The following is a 16,730-nucleotide window of genomic DNA, read 5'->3' as shown; positions in this document are numbered from 1 at the left end:
TGTCTGAGAAATGTTACTGTTGATAATTAGCGATAGGCTGTACATAAGAAAACTTGCTGCCGGACTTTAAATGCCAGTGAGCCAGCTGTCATTAGAGAAAGTTACACCAACAATTATGGCAAAGAGTGAGTGAGAAAAGCAACTCCTCAGGTCACTGGCAGAAACATGGGAAGACAAAGAAACACGTCATTCTCCAAAATAGCAGTGAAATGGGTTTGTAATTATACAGAGAGAGGATGGGAGGACAGGTTCAAATCCTGGTCTTCACAGTGTTCTCAGAGGCAGCATTAGATAGCATTAGAGAGGGGAAACGTTCAGGTTATTTTGTCTTTCTTTTTTGGCAGTCATGTATCCTGTTAATAGGGAACTTGGGGTTCAGTAGGGGTAGGTGAAATTGTGTTACAGTTTGATATAGTACAATCTCCAAAAATACAGTGCCTCTGCCGACACATGCACTCTTTATCACACCGAGACAGAGTGTCATCCATCAAACTTGCTGAGCACACACTATGAGAAATGTTCACTACCAGTCAGAGAAGGGGAGCTAAGGGTAATGATGATGATTATGATTATTAGCTTAAACCTGATGATTCTTCTTCTTTGTCAAAACTTGACAGTTCTACATCTTTAAAACTGCATTCAGTTCAGTAGTACAACTGTTCGTAGTGTGTGTCAGTAGTGCATGTCAACTTTAACCTATTTGACATTTCCTCTAGCTTGTCCAACTACTCTCATGGCTGTCTGTCTGCTACCTTCACTCACAAGGAGTGCTGAGGTAGATTTCTTGTATTTTTTTGCTGCTTTAATGTATTACCATAGAAAGGCACCAGAACATGTTACAGCAGAACATGTTGATTAATCTTGCAGAACGTCAGAGTAGAACAGAGATAGATATTTTTGCATATTCACAGTCACGGGCTGACTACAGAGTATAAATTACTTACACATAACGGTGAGAAAGACATTTCCCGATGCTAAGACCACCTTTTCTCTTGTTGCTCGGTCGTAGATGCCCACGTGGCACTCATAAGGCCCATTGTCCGAGATCCGTACCTCCGGGAGCCTGCAGAGACATGACAGAAAAAAACGTAATTAAAAACACACACAATAATTAAAAACATTTACACTATCGGTCATAAGTTTTAGAACACCTACTCATTCAAAGCATTAAAACAGCCAAGTGCAGTCGCAAAAATCATCAAGCGCTACGATGAAACTGGCTCTCATGAGGACCTCCACAGAAATGGAAGACGCAGAGTTCTCTCTGCTGCAGAGAATAACTTCATTAGAGTTACCAGCCTCAGAAATTACAGCCAAAATAAATGCTTCACATAGTGCAAGTAACAGACACATCTCAACATCAACTGTTCAGAGGAGACTTCGTGAATCAGGCTTTCATGGTCGAATTGCTGCAAACAAACCACTACTAAAGGACACAAATAAGAAGAAGGGACATGCTTGGGCCAAGAAACACGAGCAATGGACATTAGAAATTGGACAGGTAGAAATTGGACAGGTAGAAATTTGTCCTTTGGTCTGAGATTTTTGATTCCAACCGCTGTGTCTTTGTGAGACGCGGTGTGGGTGAACGGATGATCTCCGCATGTGTATTTCCCACCGTAAACCATGGAGGAGGAGGTGTTATGGTGTGGGGGTGCTTTGTTGGTGACATTGTCAGTGATTTATTTAGAATTCAAGGCACACTTAACCATCATGGCTACCACAGCATTCTGCAGTGATAAGCCATCCCATCTGGTTAGGGCTTAGTGGGACTATCATTTGTTTTTCAACAGGACAATGAACCAACACACCTCCAGGCTGTGTAAGGGTAATTTTACCAAGAAGGAGAGTGATGGATTGCTGCATCAGATGACCTGGCCTCCACAATCCCCCGACCTCAACCAAATTGAGATGGTTTGGGATGTGTCGGACCGCAGAATGAAGGAAAATCAGCCAACAAGTGCTCAGCATATGTGGAAACTCCTTCAAGACGGTTGGAAAATCATTCCAGGTGAAGTTGTTTGAGAGAATGCCAAGAGTGTGCAAAGCTGTCATCAAGGCAAAGGGTGGCTACTTTGAAGAATCTCAAATATAAAATATTATTTTGATTTGTTTAACACTTTTTTGGTTACTTCTTGATTGCATATGTGTTATTTCATAGTGATGAAGTCTTCACTATTTTTCTACAATGTAGAAAATTGTAAAAATAAAGAAAAACCCTTGAATGAGAACGTGTTCTAAAACCTTTGACCGGTAGTGTACATCGATTTCTTTTCTTCATAATACATTATTTTCTCAGACAAGAAATAGTTTGGACATTTTGAAGTGGAAATCAATATTGAAGTGGAATTCAGTTAATTCATCCCACTTGCAAATTGCATGACTGTCCTTCATAGTGTTCCTGCTTTTGTCCATAGTGAATGATGTCGAAAGGAGGTGAACAACAGATATGCACATGTCGGAATACAACATTTTTGTTCTCTTGTTGAAATTCAGGAAGCAATAATTTGACCAAAATGTAATTCTTTTTCAGGAGCAACTCCTCCATGTTTGTGTGGAGAAATGAAGGACAGCAAATTATTCAGGCAGCCAGCAGATTACCAGGAAACGGCCATTTTTGAAAGGCCTGCGAGCTCAATCTGTATTCTGTTTCCGCCTAATGTGTCAACAGCGATAATCAAAGTGAGACACCACCAGTCGCATTTAGGCCCTGTGATTTATTTCCACAAAACGGGAACAATTGTCCTTGCTGCCCGGCTGTTTCAGAGGGAGACCTCTGTTGGAACAGCGGCAGGGCACTCGGAGCACCGTAGCTCTGATGAGTTCAGCAGCAGTGGTGTGTGTATGTGTGTGTGTGTGTGTGTGTGTGTGTGTGTGTGTGTGTGTGTGTGTGTGTGTGTGTGTGTGTGTGTGTGTGTGTGTGTGTGTGTGTGTGTGTGTGTGTGTGTGTGTGTGTGTGTGTGTGTGTGTGTGTGTGTAAGGGGGTGGGGGATAAAATTAGATAATTCTGTTGGAGAACAGTCAACCCTGTGTGGGGCCATCGTGCACCCTTCCCACCCCCAGCCTGTATAGAGCACACGTCCACAATCACTATGGAGAAGCCCCATGGTTCAACGGTTGCTGATGCTGACTGATAGAGACTTAGTGGCAGTCACATTCTACCATAAACTATGCATTTCTAATCCTATACCTAATCTCTTACATGACATGACTGTTTTAATGCTGAATTCAACAATGGCCTCCAGCTTCAAAACACTTCACCAACATGATAGTCACACAATGATTGAATGACAGTAAGCTCATTTATATTGAATGGGGGCAAAATGGGAGTCCACTGTGCATCTCACACACATTGCTCTCATTCAGCCACTCATTTTTTCCAGCATGTCAGATCACATCAATCAATCAATCTAATTTATTTATAAAGCCCTTTTTACATCAGTCGATGTCACAAAGTGCTCTAGATCCTGACCAGATGTCCCTTCCACTGGAATTTGTTTCACAAATTAATCCTGATATAATAACAATGTTGACCACAAAAAAATGCTTTTTCCTTTTGGAGTAGCATGCAGTTTCACCCACTAATTCTAGTTTCGAAGGCACTTTAACAAACTGTGATTATGACGATTTGATGAGAGCCCTGGCACCAGTGGTACCTATGTTGGCATTATCCTGGCATCCCTCTTAGTGTCTTGGCTCCACTAGCTGTGCCAACCAACTGCCATGTAACTCCAGTCCAGCACATCTCTTCTTCTCTTTGTCTTTCTCTGTCTCGTTCTTTGTCTCTCTCTCTCACTGTCTCTCTCTTCGTCTGTCTCTCTTTTCCGTCTGTCTGTCTGTAACTCTCTTTTCCATCTGTCTATCTTTTCAGTCTGTCTGTCTTTTCCATCTGTCTGTCTCTCTGTTCCGTCTGTCTCTCTTTTCCATCTGTCTGTTTGTCTATCTCTCTGTTCCATTTGTCTCTCTTTTCTGTCTGTTTGTCTCTCTTTTCAGTGTCTTTTTGTCTGTCTCTTTGTCTGTCTGTCTCTTGGTTTGTCTGTCTCTTTGTTTGCCTGTCTGTCTGTCTGTCTCTCTCAAACACCACTGATGCTGCATTATGGGTACAGTGTTTTTTAAAGTATTTCCCAAATTCCTCCACTCTGCCATGGCTCATTAATCAGCAACTAATAAAAAGCTGATTAACACTAAACCACACCAAGGTGAGGGGCTGCAATACAATCTCTGTGTGTGTGTGTGTGTGTGTGTGTGTGTGTATGTTTGTCCTTTGTCCCTGAAACTCCAAGAAGTAGTTTACCTTGAAAGTTAGAAGTTCAGGGAATCAAAATAGTGTCATTAGTCACACATTGTTGTCATTAGAAATAGTATCATTAAGTGACTCAGCACAAAAAAATGACTATCTCTCACAGTACAGTCAAAACAACATATTACATACTGTTCACAAAATAGAAACACCCATACACGCACACACACACACACATCGACACACATACACACACACACACACACACACACGCACGCACGCACGCACGCACGCACGCACGCACGCACACACGCACACACACACACCAGTATAGGATCGATGGCAATGAGGCCACTCAGAAGAGCAGCAAAAACAGCAGAGAAAGGGAGAGGAAAAGAGAGAGAGGGAGAGAGAGAGAGATATCAATCCTCCCTGGGGAGTAATGACTATTCTGTTTAACTCTGTTTTCTTCTTGCAGTCCTTCCTGTGCTGTCCATGCCTGGAAGCTGTGCTGTGTTACAGGGACAGGGAGGGAGAGAGAGAGTCGTCCTGACAGAACACTGCACAGAGTGGTCCCTGTTAGCTCAGCCAGACAATCTCTGCAGCAAATCAGCTAACGTGGTGTCAGGAACTGGGCTTCTGCTTCACTGTGCTCTTCTTAGCCTTAAGTGCAGGAGCCTTGTATCCCTGCATTAAGGCTGGCTAGGGGGATTGTCTGATGTAAGTATATGAGAAACAAAGACTGTTAGCCTAGAGGACAAAGATATGAAGAGACTAGAAAGGTGTGTAAGGCAGTAAGGCAGAGGCAGACTGTGTCTCCGCCAGTGTTTCCTCTGGAGAGGAAACACTCCTATTTTAAACACAACGCCATTTATGTGAACACTGTGATTCTCTGTGCTGGGAGAGGGGGATGGCTTTGTAGGCCACTATCTGTATGCTGGTATGTCCCAAGTCTGTGTTTACACACAAAGCTGTATATTGTTGTTGTCCATAGGCCTGGATGGTTGTCTGGAGCCTAACCCACACAAGAACAGAGGAAGATTCTGAGAAGACAGCTCTTAGACAAGATGGTGCAAGGCATGGAAAGATAGGTGAAACAGAGGCAAAGGGTCACAGAGAAGCCTCACAACATGGATTTTTTTCCTGAGCGAGAGTCTTTCTGTGAAGCCTGTTGAAGAATGACTTGTCCTTCAAATTTAGGAATGGGGAAAAGGTTGTATGTCTAACATTGTGTTTCCTATTAAATATTCACTCTGATGGAATACATTTTTAAACACCTTCAACAACTTATTTTCCCTCAGTAGTATGGGTAAGTCACAGGGAGGGTCGCAAAGCTACTGGTAATTTACCAAAATTGCCAGAATATTCTGTAATGTTGGCAATTAAAAGGTAATCTATCGCAATTGAGGTAACATTGGTAATTTATACTTGAATAACTTTTAAAAAAGTATTCATATATAGTATACATTTTGTATGTCTGTGTCCATATTGTCCATTAGTTATTACTAGATAGACCATATGGTTTAAGAGAAAATAGCCTAATTAATGAAAAAAGCATCTAATTAACAATGGCATCTTCTAACTATTGTCTTTTTTCACAACTGCCACCCGTTTGGTTTGAAAACACTATCAACAAAGACATAGTAAAATAAAATAATTACAAGTCTGTCAAAATATATACAGTATAGAGGATATTTCATGCTGAAACTGTCATATTAAACACTAATGGTATTCACTAAGTTATTGGTTTATAATCAGGCAAACATTTTACAGCTATGTCATTCTATTTTCTATAATATTTTATTTTTGTAAATGTGTATATATATATATATATATATATATATATATATATATATATATATATATATATACTGCTCAAAAAAATAAAGGGAACACTTAAACAACACATCCTAGATCTGAATGAAAGAAATAATCTTATTAAATACTTTTTTCTTTTCATAGTTGAATGTGCTGACAACAAAACCACACAAAAATAATCAATGGAAATCCAATTTATCAACCCATGGAGGTCTGGATTTGGAGTCACACTCAAAATTAAAGTGGAAAACCACACTACAGGCTGATCCAACTTTGATGTAATGTCCTTAAAACAAGTCAAAATGAGGCTCAGTAGTGTGTGTGGCCTCCACGTGCCTGTATGTCCTCCCTACAACGCCTGGGCATGCTCCTGATGAGGTGGCGGATGGTCTCCTGAGGGATCTCCTCCGAGACCTGGACTAAAGCATCAACCAACTCCTGGACAGTCTGTGGTGCAACGTGGCGTTGGTGGATGGAGCGAGACATGATGTCCCAGATGTGCTCAATTGGATTCAGGTCTGGGGAACGGGCGGGCCAGTCCATAGCATCAATGCCTTCCTCTTGCAGGAACTGCTGACACACTCCAGCCACATGAGGTCTAGCATTGTCTTGCATTAGGAGGAACCCAGGGCCAACCGCACTAGCATATGGTCTCACAAGAGGTCTGAGGATCTCATCTCGGTACCTAATGGCAGTCAGGCTACCTCTGGCGAGCACATGGAGGGCTGTGCGGCCCCCCAAAGAAATGCTACCCCACACCATGACTGACCCACCGCCAAACCGGTCACGCTGGAGGATGTTGCAGGCAGCAGAACGTTCTCCACGGCATCTCCAGACTCTGTCACGTCTGTCACGTGCTCAGTGTGAACCTGCTTTCATCTGTGAAGAGCACAGGGCGCCAGTGGCGAATTTGCCAATCTTGGTGTTCTCTGGCAAATGCCAAACGTCCTGCACGGTGTTGGGCTGTAAGCACAACCCCCACCTGTGGACGTCGGGTCCTCATACCACCCTCATGGAGTCTGTTTCTGACCTTTTAAGCAGACAAATGCACATTTGTGGCCTGCTGGAGGTCATTTTGCAGGGCTCTGGCAGTGCTTCTCCTGCTCCTCCTTGCACAAAGGCGGAGGTAGCGGTCCTGCTGCTGGGTTGTTGCCCTCCTACGGCCTCCTCCACATCTCCTGATGTACTGGCCTGTCTCCTGGTAGCGCCTCCATGCTCTGGACACTACGCTGACAGACACAGCAAACCTTCTTGCCACAGCTCGCATCGATGTTTCATCCTGGATGAGCTGCACTACCTGAGCCACTTGTGTGGGTTGTAGACTCCGTCTCATGCTACCACTAGAGTGAAAGCACCGCCAGCATTCAAAAGTGACCAAAACATCAGCCAGGAAGCATAGGAACTGAGAAGTGGTCTGTGGTCCCCACCTGCAGAACCACTCCTTTATTGGGGCTGTCTTGCTAATTGCCTATAATTTCCACCTGTTGTTTATTCCATTTGCACAACAGCATGTGACATTTATTGTCAATCAGTGTTGCTTCCTAAGTGGACAGTTTGATTTCACAGAAGTGTGATTGACTTGGAGTTACATTGTGCTGTTTAAGTGTTCCCTTTATTATATTTGAGCAGTGTATATATAGTTGAAGTCGGAAGTTTACATACACCTTAGCCAAACACATTTAAACTCAGTTTTTCACAATTCCTGACAGTTAATCCTAGTAAAAATTCCCTGTTTTAGGTCAGTTAGGATCACCACTTCATTTTAAGAATGTGAAATGTCAGAATAAGAGTAGAGAGAATTATTTATTTCAGCTTTTATTTATTTCATCACATTCCCAGTGGATCAGAAGTTTACATACACTCAATTAGCATTTGGTGGCATTTCCTTTCAACTTTTTAACTTGGGTCAAACGTTTCGGGTAGCCTTTCACAAGCTTCCCACAATAAGTTGGGTGAATTTTGGCCCATTCCTCCTGACAGAGCTGGTGTAACTGAGTGAGGTTTGTTGGTCTCCTTGCTCGCACACGCTTTTTCAGTTCTGCCCACACATTTTCTATAGGATTGAGGTCAGGGCTTTGTGATGGCCACTCAAATACCTTGACTTTGTTGTCCTTAAACCATTTTGCCACAACTTTGGATGCTTGGGGTCATTGTCCATTTGGAAGATCCATTTGCGACCAAGCGTCAACTTCCTGACTGCTGTTTTGAGATGTAGTTTCAATATATCCACAATTTTCCTCCTCATGTTGTAATCTATTTTGTGAAGTGCACCAGTCCCTCCTGCAGCAAAACAGCCCCACAACATGATGCTGCCACCCCCGTACTTCACATTTGGGATGGTGTTCTTTTTTATGGCGGTTTTGAAGCAGTGGCTTCTTCCTTGCTGAGCGGCCTTTCAGGATATGTCGATATAGAACTAGTTTTACTGTGGATATAGATACTTTGTACCTGTTTCCTCCAGCATCTTCACAAGGTCCTTTGCTGTTGTTCTGGGATTGATTTGCACTTTTCGCACCAAAGTACGTTCATCGCTAGGAGACAGAACGCGTCACCTTCCTGAGCGGTATAACGGCTGCTTGGTCCCATGGTGTTTACACTTGAGAACTATTGTTTGTACAGATGAACGTGGTACCTTCAGGCTTTTGGAAATTGCTCCCAAGGATGAACCAGACTTGCGGAGATCTACACTTTTTTTTCTGAGGTCTTGGCTGATTACTTTTGATTTTCCTATGATGTCAAGCAAAGAGGCACTGAGTTTGAAGGTAGGCCTTGAAATACATCTACAGGTTCACCTCCAATTGACTCAAATGAAGTCAATTAGCCTATCAGAAGCTTCTAAAGCCATGGCATCATTTTCTAGAATTTTCCAAGCTGTTTAAAGGCACAGTCAACTTAGTGTATGTAAACTTCTGACCCATTGAAATTGTGATACAGTGAATTATAAGTGAAATAATCTGTCTGCAAACTATTGTTGGAAAAATTACTTGTGTCATGCACAAGTATATACAGTTGAAGTCGGAAGTTTACATATATTTAGGTTGGAGTCATTAAAACTCGTTTTTCAACCACTCCACAAATTTACATAGAAATAAAAGTAGAAATAAATCATTGTCTCCTATTACTCTGGCATTTCACATTCTTAAAATAAAGTGGTGATCCTAACTGACCTAAGACATTGACTTTTTACTAGGATTAAATGTCAGGAATTGTGAAAAACTTAGTTTAAATGTATTTGGCTAAGGTGTATGTAAACTTCCGACTTCAACTGTATTTCCGTTATGATAATGCCAACACAGAGGGACTGAAATAATTTGATTTGATACAAATTTTGATTTGATAAATTACAGACACCTGTGATTATCTGAAGTACCCAAAAATGCCACTAGATGTCATCTGATAACGTTTCAAATATTCCTTGAAAATTACCAACATTCGGGTAATTTACTTGTTAACTCAGAAAGTTTACAGTAGAATACCGTTTCTTTGCAACCCTAATCTGACTTTGACATGGAAGTGGTAATATTTCTACTTGAAGCAATCTCACACAGGAGGACATTGAGGCGTTAGCAAAGCATTCAGACCCGTTGACTTTTTCCATATTTTGTTACATTACAGCCTTATTCTAAAATGGATTAAATAAGAAATGTTCCTCATCAATCCACACACAATACCCCATAATGACAAAGCGAAAACAAGTATTTTCAAAAGTTTGCAAATGTATTAAAAATAAAAAACAGAAATAGCTTATTTATATAAGTATTCATGCCCTTTGCTATGAGACTCAAAATTGGGCTCAGGTGCATCCTGTTTCCATTGATCATTTTTTAGATTTTTCTACAACTTGATTGGAGTCCACCTGTCGTAAATTCAATTGATTGGTTATGATTTTGAAAGGTAGCCACCTGTCTATATAAGGTCCCATAGTTGACAGTGCATGTCAGAGCAAACACCAAGCCATGAGGTCGAAGGAATTGTCCGTAGAGCTCCGAGACAGGATTGTGTAGATCTGGGGAAGGTTACCAGAACATTTCTGCAGCATTGAAGTTCCCCAAGAACACAGTGGCCTCCATCATTCTTAAATGGAAGAAGTTTGGAACCACCAAGAATCTTCCTAGAGCTGGCTGCCCAGCCAAACTGAGCAATCAGAGAAGAAGGTCATTGGTCAGGGAGGTGACCAATAACCCAATGGTCACACTGACAGAGCTGCTGAGTTCCTCTGTGGAGATGGAAGCACCTTCCAGAAGGACAACCATCTCTGCAGCAATCCACCAGTCAGGCCTTATGGTAGAGTGGCCAGACGGAAGCCACTCCTCAGTAAAAGGCACATGACAGCCCACTTGGAGTTTGCCAAAAGGTACCTGTTGGGGCTAGGGGGCAGTATTTGCACGGCCGGATAAAAAACGTACCCGATTTAAACTGGTTACTACTCTTGCCCAGAAACGAGAATATGCATATAATTAGTAGATTTGGATAGAAAACACTCTAAAGTTTCTAAAACTGTTTGAATGGTGTCTGTGAGTATAACAGAACTCATATGGCAGGCCAAAACCTGAGAAGATTCCATACAGGAAGTGCCCTGTCTGACAATTTGTTGTCCTTCTGTTGCATCTCTATCGAAAATACAGCATCTCTGCTGTAACGTGACATTTTCTAAGGCTTCCATTGGCTCTCAGAAGGCGCCAGAAAGTGGAATGGGGTGTCTACTGTCTCTGGGCGAAGAACAGCAGGAGAATTTGTGAGTGGTAAGCCTGGGGACAGTGAGACTGAGAGGCGCATTCACGAGAATTCTCAATTTTTTTCTTTCAGCCTTTGAATGAATACAACGTCGCCCGGTTGGAATATTATCGCTATTTTGCGAGAAAAATCGCTTAAAAAAATGTTTAAACAGCGTTTGACATGCTTCTAAGTACGGTAATGGAATATTTAGAATTTTTTGGTCACGAAATGCACTCGCGCATCACCCTTCGGATAGTGACCTGAACGCACGAACAAAACGGAGCTATTTGAATATAACTATGGATTATTTGGAACCAAAACAACATTTGTTGTTGAAGTAGAAGTCCTGGGAGTGCATTCTGACGAAGAACAGCAAAGGTAATCCAATTTTTCTAATAGTAATTCTGAGTTTAGTGAGTCCCAAACTTGGTGGGTGTCAAAATAGCTAGCCGTGATGGCCGAGCTATGTACTCAGAATATTGCAAAATGTGCTTTCGCCGAAAAGCTATTTTAATATCTGACACAGCGATTGCATTAAGGAGTTCTGTATCTATAAGTCTTAAAATAATTGTTATGTATTTTGTGAACGTTTATCATGAGTAATTTAGTAAATTCACCGGAAGTTTGCGGTGGGTATGCTAGTTCTGAACATAACATGCTAATGTAAAAGCTGGTTTTTGATATAAATATGAACTTGATTTATGACGCACAAAAACAACAAAACGAACGACAGCTAAACAGTAATATAGGCTAAACATAGCCGTGCACAAACAACCTCCTGTCATGATTCCCACCAACGGTGGCGCCCCCTCCTGCTCGGGTGGCGCTCGGCGGTCATCGTCACCGGCCTATTAGCTGCCACTGATTCCCTTTTTTGTTTCCCCCCCTTTTGTGATTGTGTGCACCTGTTCGTAGTGGGGGTGATTAGCGGGGCTATAAGTATTAGCTGGTCCGCCTTCTCATTGTGCGGGATTGTCATTCCTGTTTGTGTGCTTGTGTTTATGCTTCGTTAGTTTTGCGCCGCATGTGTTTTCCCCTGTGTTTGGGGCACTTTGTTTTGTGTGTGCGCTATTCGCTGTTTGCGGTGGCTTGTGTGTGTTCACCTCTTGACCCATTAAAAAGCCACTACCCTGTGCTCACTGCTTCCTGCATTTTGATTCCTCACTCACGATGCCCGAGCCTTACAGAATCCCGCACCACAATACTATGGAGTCAGCAGGAGCAGCGGCCAACCCCCTTCCCTCGATGGAGGAACGCGTGCTCCACCACACTACTGTCCTCCACCGAATCGGATCCGCGATGGATCAGATGATGGAGAGGATGGACCGATGGGAGAGGAGTGCTCTCCTCTCTCCACCTCCTCCGACGCAGCCACCTCCGCCTCCAACTGCGTCTGGCTCTGGCGCGCTTCGTCTGGCGCTCCCGAGGGAGTATGATGGAGCGGCGGCTGGGTGCCAGGGATTTCTGCTCCAGCTCGAACTGTACCTGGCCACCGTCAGACCTGCTCCCTTGGGAGAGGAGAGCGTGAGTGCCCTCGTTTCCTGCCTGACGGGCCGAGCTCTGGAGTGGGCCAATGCTGTCTGGAATGGTCCAGACTCGGCGAGAGACCACTACCCAGAGTACACCCGCCGCTTTCGGGCCGTGTTCGACCACCCTCCGGAAGGAAGAGCGACGGGTGAGTGGCTGTTCCACCTCAGGCAGGAGACGAGGAGCGTGCAGGACTTCGCGCTGGAGTTCAGGACCTTGGCTGCTGGGGCGGGGTGGAACGACAGGGCCCTTATAGACCATTACCGGTGTAGTCTCCGGGCGGACGTCGGCAGGGAGATAGCCTGTCGGGACACCGCTCTGTCCCTTGATGAGCTCATCGATATGTCCATCCGTCTGGACAATCTGCTGACTGCCCGCGGGCGTTCGGAAAGGGTCCTGTCCGTTCCACCTCCGTGCACCCCCGCCCCTACTCCTATGGAGGTGGAGCACCGGAGGAGGTGCCCCCACAATTAACTAAATATAGAACTAAACACCCTAGATCAGACATAGAAATACACTAACATAGAACATAGACCAAAACCCCGGAAACTCTAAACAAACACCCCTCTACATAAACACACACCCCGACCCACATAAAACAAATACCCCCCTGCCACGTCCTGACCAAACTACAATAACAAATTACCCCTTTACTGGTCAGAACGTGACACAAGGGGTCTGAATACTTGCCGAATGCACTGTATATGAAGAGCACTTTGACTGGTTTTTCATTGTTCAAAGCTTGTATCTATAACCAAGACAGTATTACATAAACTGTCAAATGCTGTGCAGATGAAGAGACAATGCTTGAATTTGGTATTTTGAATGTAGCTTAATTTTTTTTTATATATATAGTAATTGCCATTCATCTTACATTTACATTCACATTTTAGTCATTTAGCAGACACTCTTATCCAGAGAGACTTATAGGAGCAATTAGGGTTAATCTTCTCCCATCTTTTTTGTTTTTCATCAAAAAGCCATCAAGGTAAGGATGAGTTATGGCCTGTATCACTGTCATTTGTCAAATAGCTTGCTGTCTACTTCTAAGCCCAGGGGCAGTTGATAAAAATAAAAAAGACAGAAAAAGATCACCTCTCTTTCTATTTGTAAATCTACCTCGGTAATATTGACACTACAAGCACAGCATATTCCTGATATTTAACAACATATTCAGAAAAAATGACAGGGCATTCAATGAGAATCTAGGACTTTCTGTGAAAATCACAATATTACAGCTTTCATTTGTGGTCATATGCCAGGGCTTTGTAGGGAACATTTACCCCTCTCAGGTGGATATGTGAGATTATGTGAAATATCAGAGCTCTGCATCCCTCTCTGCTGTTGAACTCTGTGTTCTGCCATGGAGGAAGGCATGGGATACATCAGGAGGATTCATATTCCTCCTGACTGGTCTTGGGTGACTATGGCGGTAGCCCTTTTACCTCTCTGCTTGACTAACGCCGGCTAAGCACTCTGCCAGACAGACAGGTCAGAGCAGGTACCATCCAACTGTTCCTCATGCTGGGACTGTCGATTCAAATCCTAATGAGTGAGTTTCTGTGTGTGTGTGTGTGTGTGTGTGTGTGTGTGTGTGTGTGTGTGTGTGTGTGTGTGTGTGTGTGTGTGTGTGTGTGTGTGTGTGTGGTGTGTGGTGTGTGTGCACACTTGTCCTTGTATGAGTACATGTGTAAAATAGTCCATTCCAATGATGACTACTCCCCTGAAGGTACTGTTGGATTGTCTGAGCACATCATACTCAGTCGGGAAATGCTCAGTAGCTCAGAAATAAAAGATACATATGAGAGAGGTTGGGAATGGTGGAGAGAGAAAGGGGAGGGCGGAGAGAAGAGGGAGTGGGGAGAGGGAGGGAGGGTGGGTGGGGGGAGAGGGAAGGGGGAGAAGGGGGGAGAGAGAAGATGGAGGGGGGGAGAAGAGGGGGAGAAAAGAGGGAGGAGGAGAGAAGAGGGAGTGGGGGATAGAGAAGAGGGGGGTAAGAGAAGAGGCAGAGGGGAAAGAAGAGGGAGGGGGCAGAGAAGAGGGGGGGTAGAGAAGGGGGAAGGGGGAGAGAAGAGGGATTGGGAGAGAAGAAGGGGGTAGAGAAGAGGGAGAAGAGGGAGGGGGAGAGAAGGGCGGTAGAGGGAAGGGGAGGGAGGGAGGAAAGAAGAGGGATGCGGGCGAGAAGGGGGGAGAAGAGGGAGGGGGAGATAAGAGGTACTAGAATGATGCAGTGTGTTGGCTTAATGGCTTCTATTACTCCTCTATACAAAGTATGAGTGCCAATATGAGAGAGTGATGGAGGGAGGCAATGAAAGCAAGAGGAGAGAATGCATGGGAAAAGGAGTGGGAGATGGGTGGGGGAGAGGGAGGTAGATGGTTGGGGTAGAGGGAGAGGGAGGGGAGAGGGAGGGAGATGGTTGGGGGAGAGGGAGGGGGAGAGGGAGAGGGGAGCAGATGCCAGCCGTATTGTTAAGGCTCGGGGTAAAGGAAGACAGTACCCAGGACTCCTCAGACATGTCATCTACCCAACCAGAGCCAGATGATTCCTCCCGCTCCATCCCTCTCTTGCACTCTGCAAAACTTTCTCATGCACAAACAGAAGGGCTCTATATTCTGGGATCGGGTAGGGTGTGTATGTATGTGTGTTTGATGGGAAGGAGGGTGGCGAAGGAGGTATGGAGCACAGCCCCGCATGCAGTAGTGCTGCCCTAAGCTGTGCCTAAGGTGAACCACACTACCTGGAAAATAAGCAGCTCTGCGGTGGGAATAATGATTGACCTGTCCAGCTGTTCAGACAGAGCTCCACAATGAAATCTACATCCTGAGCAGCAAAGTGGTGGAGTAGAGTCTCACCACCTCTCGTCCCCTCCCTCCCTCTCCCTGCCAAGACGATGATGGTGTTGACCCTCCATCGGGGTCATCACATCCAGTCCCAGTATCATCCGCAACAGATGGTAGTGAGCAAAACCTCTGCTCACTAATTCCTAGCAATTGGGAGTTTCTTGGGATATACTGTAGGTTAAATAGGCTTATAGTGCACAATGTAGCAGGGCAACAAACAAAATGGGAGAAGATTACATTTAAACATTCAATGTAGAAGTAATTGTTTGTGATGCTTACCGGACAGTAGATTGGTACACAAGGTCTTCTCGTTTGCGGTAGTCCTCCATATGAGAGTAATTGGTATTAAACATAGCATCGTAGGTGAAAATTTTCTGCTTAATGGTGCCCCCGTCTGTGACCTGTCAAGCAAAAAGAGAAAGCATTACTAAAATATGGTCTATAATACATGGGACGGATATTTCTATACCTGTGATAGGTACGTTGGTACCATAAGCTGTGTTCTGCACCAGCCAGAACACAGCTTGCAAGAGGCAAATTCAGTACCCTTACAAAAATGTACCATGGTACCACTATGGTACTTCATTCATACCATGGTACAACTATGGTACTTGCACTTATACCATGGTATAGTCTGAATCATGGAAATGTACCATGGTTTAAGCCTTGGTACTACCATGGCACTTTCATTGTACCTAAATATTACCATGGCATTGCATAATTTATACCATGGTATAGATCTGAATCATGGAAATGTACCATGATTTTAGCTTTGAATTATTATGGTACTGTCATGCACCTAAATAATACCATGGTATTGCCTAATTTTCAACATGGTAAGTTGTGGATCATGGAAATACCATGGTTTTAACCTGCATTATAAATTCTACCACGGTAATGGACAATTATGATAAATGGTAACAAAAAATATCATATGGTACCATCTTTATTAACTGTGCGTTACCATAGCACAATGGCAGTATAATGCATTAATTAAATAAACGCCCCAAGGTCAAAAGAGGTTGGTTGATATTATATTGATGAATTTCTATACCAGTATGGGCAACTTTCTGATAAAGTCAGAGGCAGACTACTATTATTGGTCCTAGTTTGTCTGCAACATCAAAGAAAAATGGAAATAATTGCTGTGAAAAAGGGATAATACTTTCTGTATAAATAGTACCGTTTTTTGCTCATGTTTGGTTTCCCTGGGTGGCCAACCTGAAATGTGGGAGAATATGAGATATATATAAATATGGTAGCCTATTTTTTGGCATTTTGCAATCATTTACAGTAGTTATAGTCAAGGGGTGTTGTGCTTGTTTCGGGCCAGCAGAGGGAGCCACTCACTCTAGTGGTTGCTTCACACTCATCAATACAGTGGCTCTCACGCTATACAGTTGAATGAGAGAGCCAAGCCAACTGAAAAATGAAGAGAAAAGTGCTAGATTTTTTTTTTTTTAAACGTTATCATCACGGTGAGCGAGTTATAAAGCATAACATATTAAACACCAAGTTAAGCGGAGTGTAATGATATAATTGTTATTTTTGATGATGTTTTGATAGTTTCATTAATATTTAAAATTTG

The 16,730-nt window shown here is 43.5% G+C and overlaps 1 protein-coding gene across 2 annotated transcripts in view; it reads right to left on the bottom strand.

Annotated features, from left to right (window-relative positions):
- The window catches only part of LOC106565900 (immunoglobulin superfamily member 21), a 298,252-nt gene that overhangs the window by 98,344 nt on the left and 183,178 nt on the right, over positions 1–16,730 (bottom strand). For both annotated transcript variants that reach the window (XM_014133564.2, XM_014133565.2), the window contains exons 3-4: positions 15,422–15,543; positions 945–1,063 (exon numbers count right to left, since the gene is read on the bottom strand). In XM_014133564.2, coding sequence (XP_013989039.1) covers positions 945–1,063; positions 15,422–15,543 — 241 coding nt within the window. The remainder of the gene's footprint in view (positions 1–944; positions 1,064–15,421; positions 15,544–16,730) is intronic.

Source organism: Salmo salar, chromosome ssa12 (assembly GCF_905237065.1).
Source record: "Salmo salar chromosome ssa12, Ssal_v3.1, whole genome shotgun sequence".
NCBI classification, from domain to species: Eukaryota; Metazoa; Chordata; class Actinopteri; order Salmoniformes; family Salmonidae; genus Salmo; species Salmo salar.
This window is presented reverse-complemented; position numbering and strand designations above follow the sequence as displayed.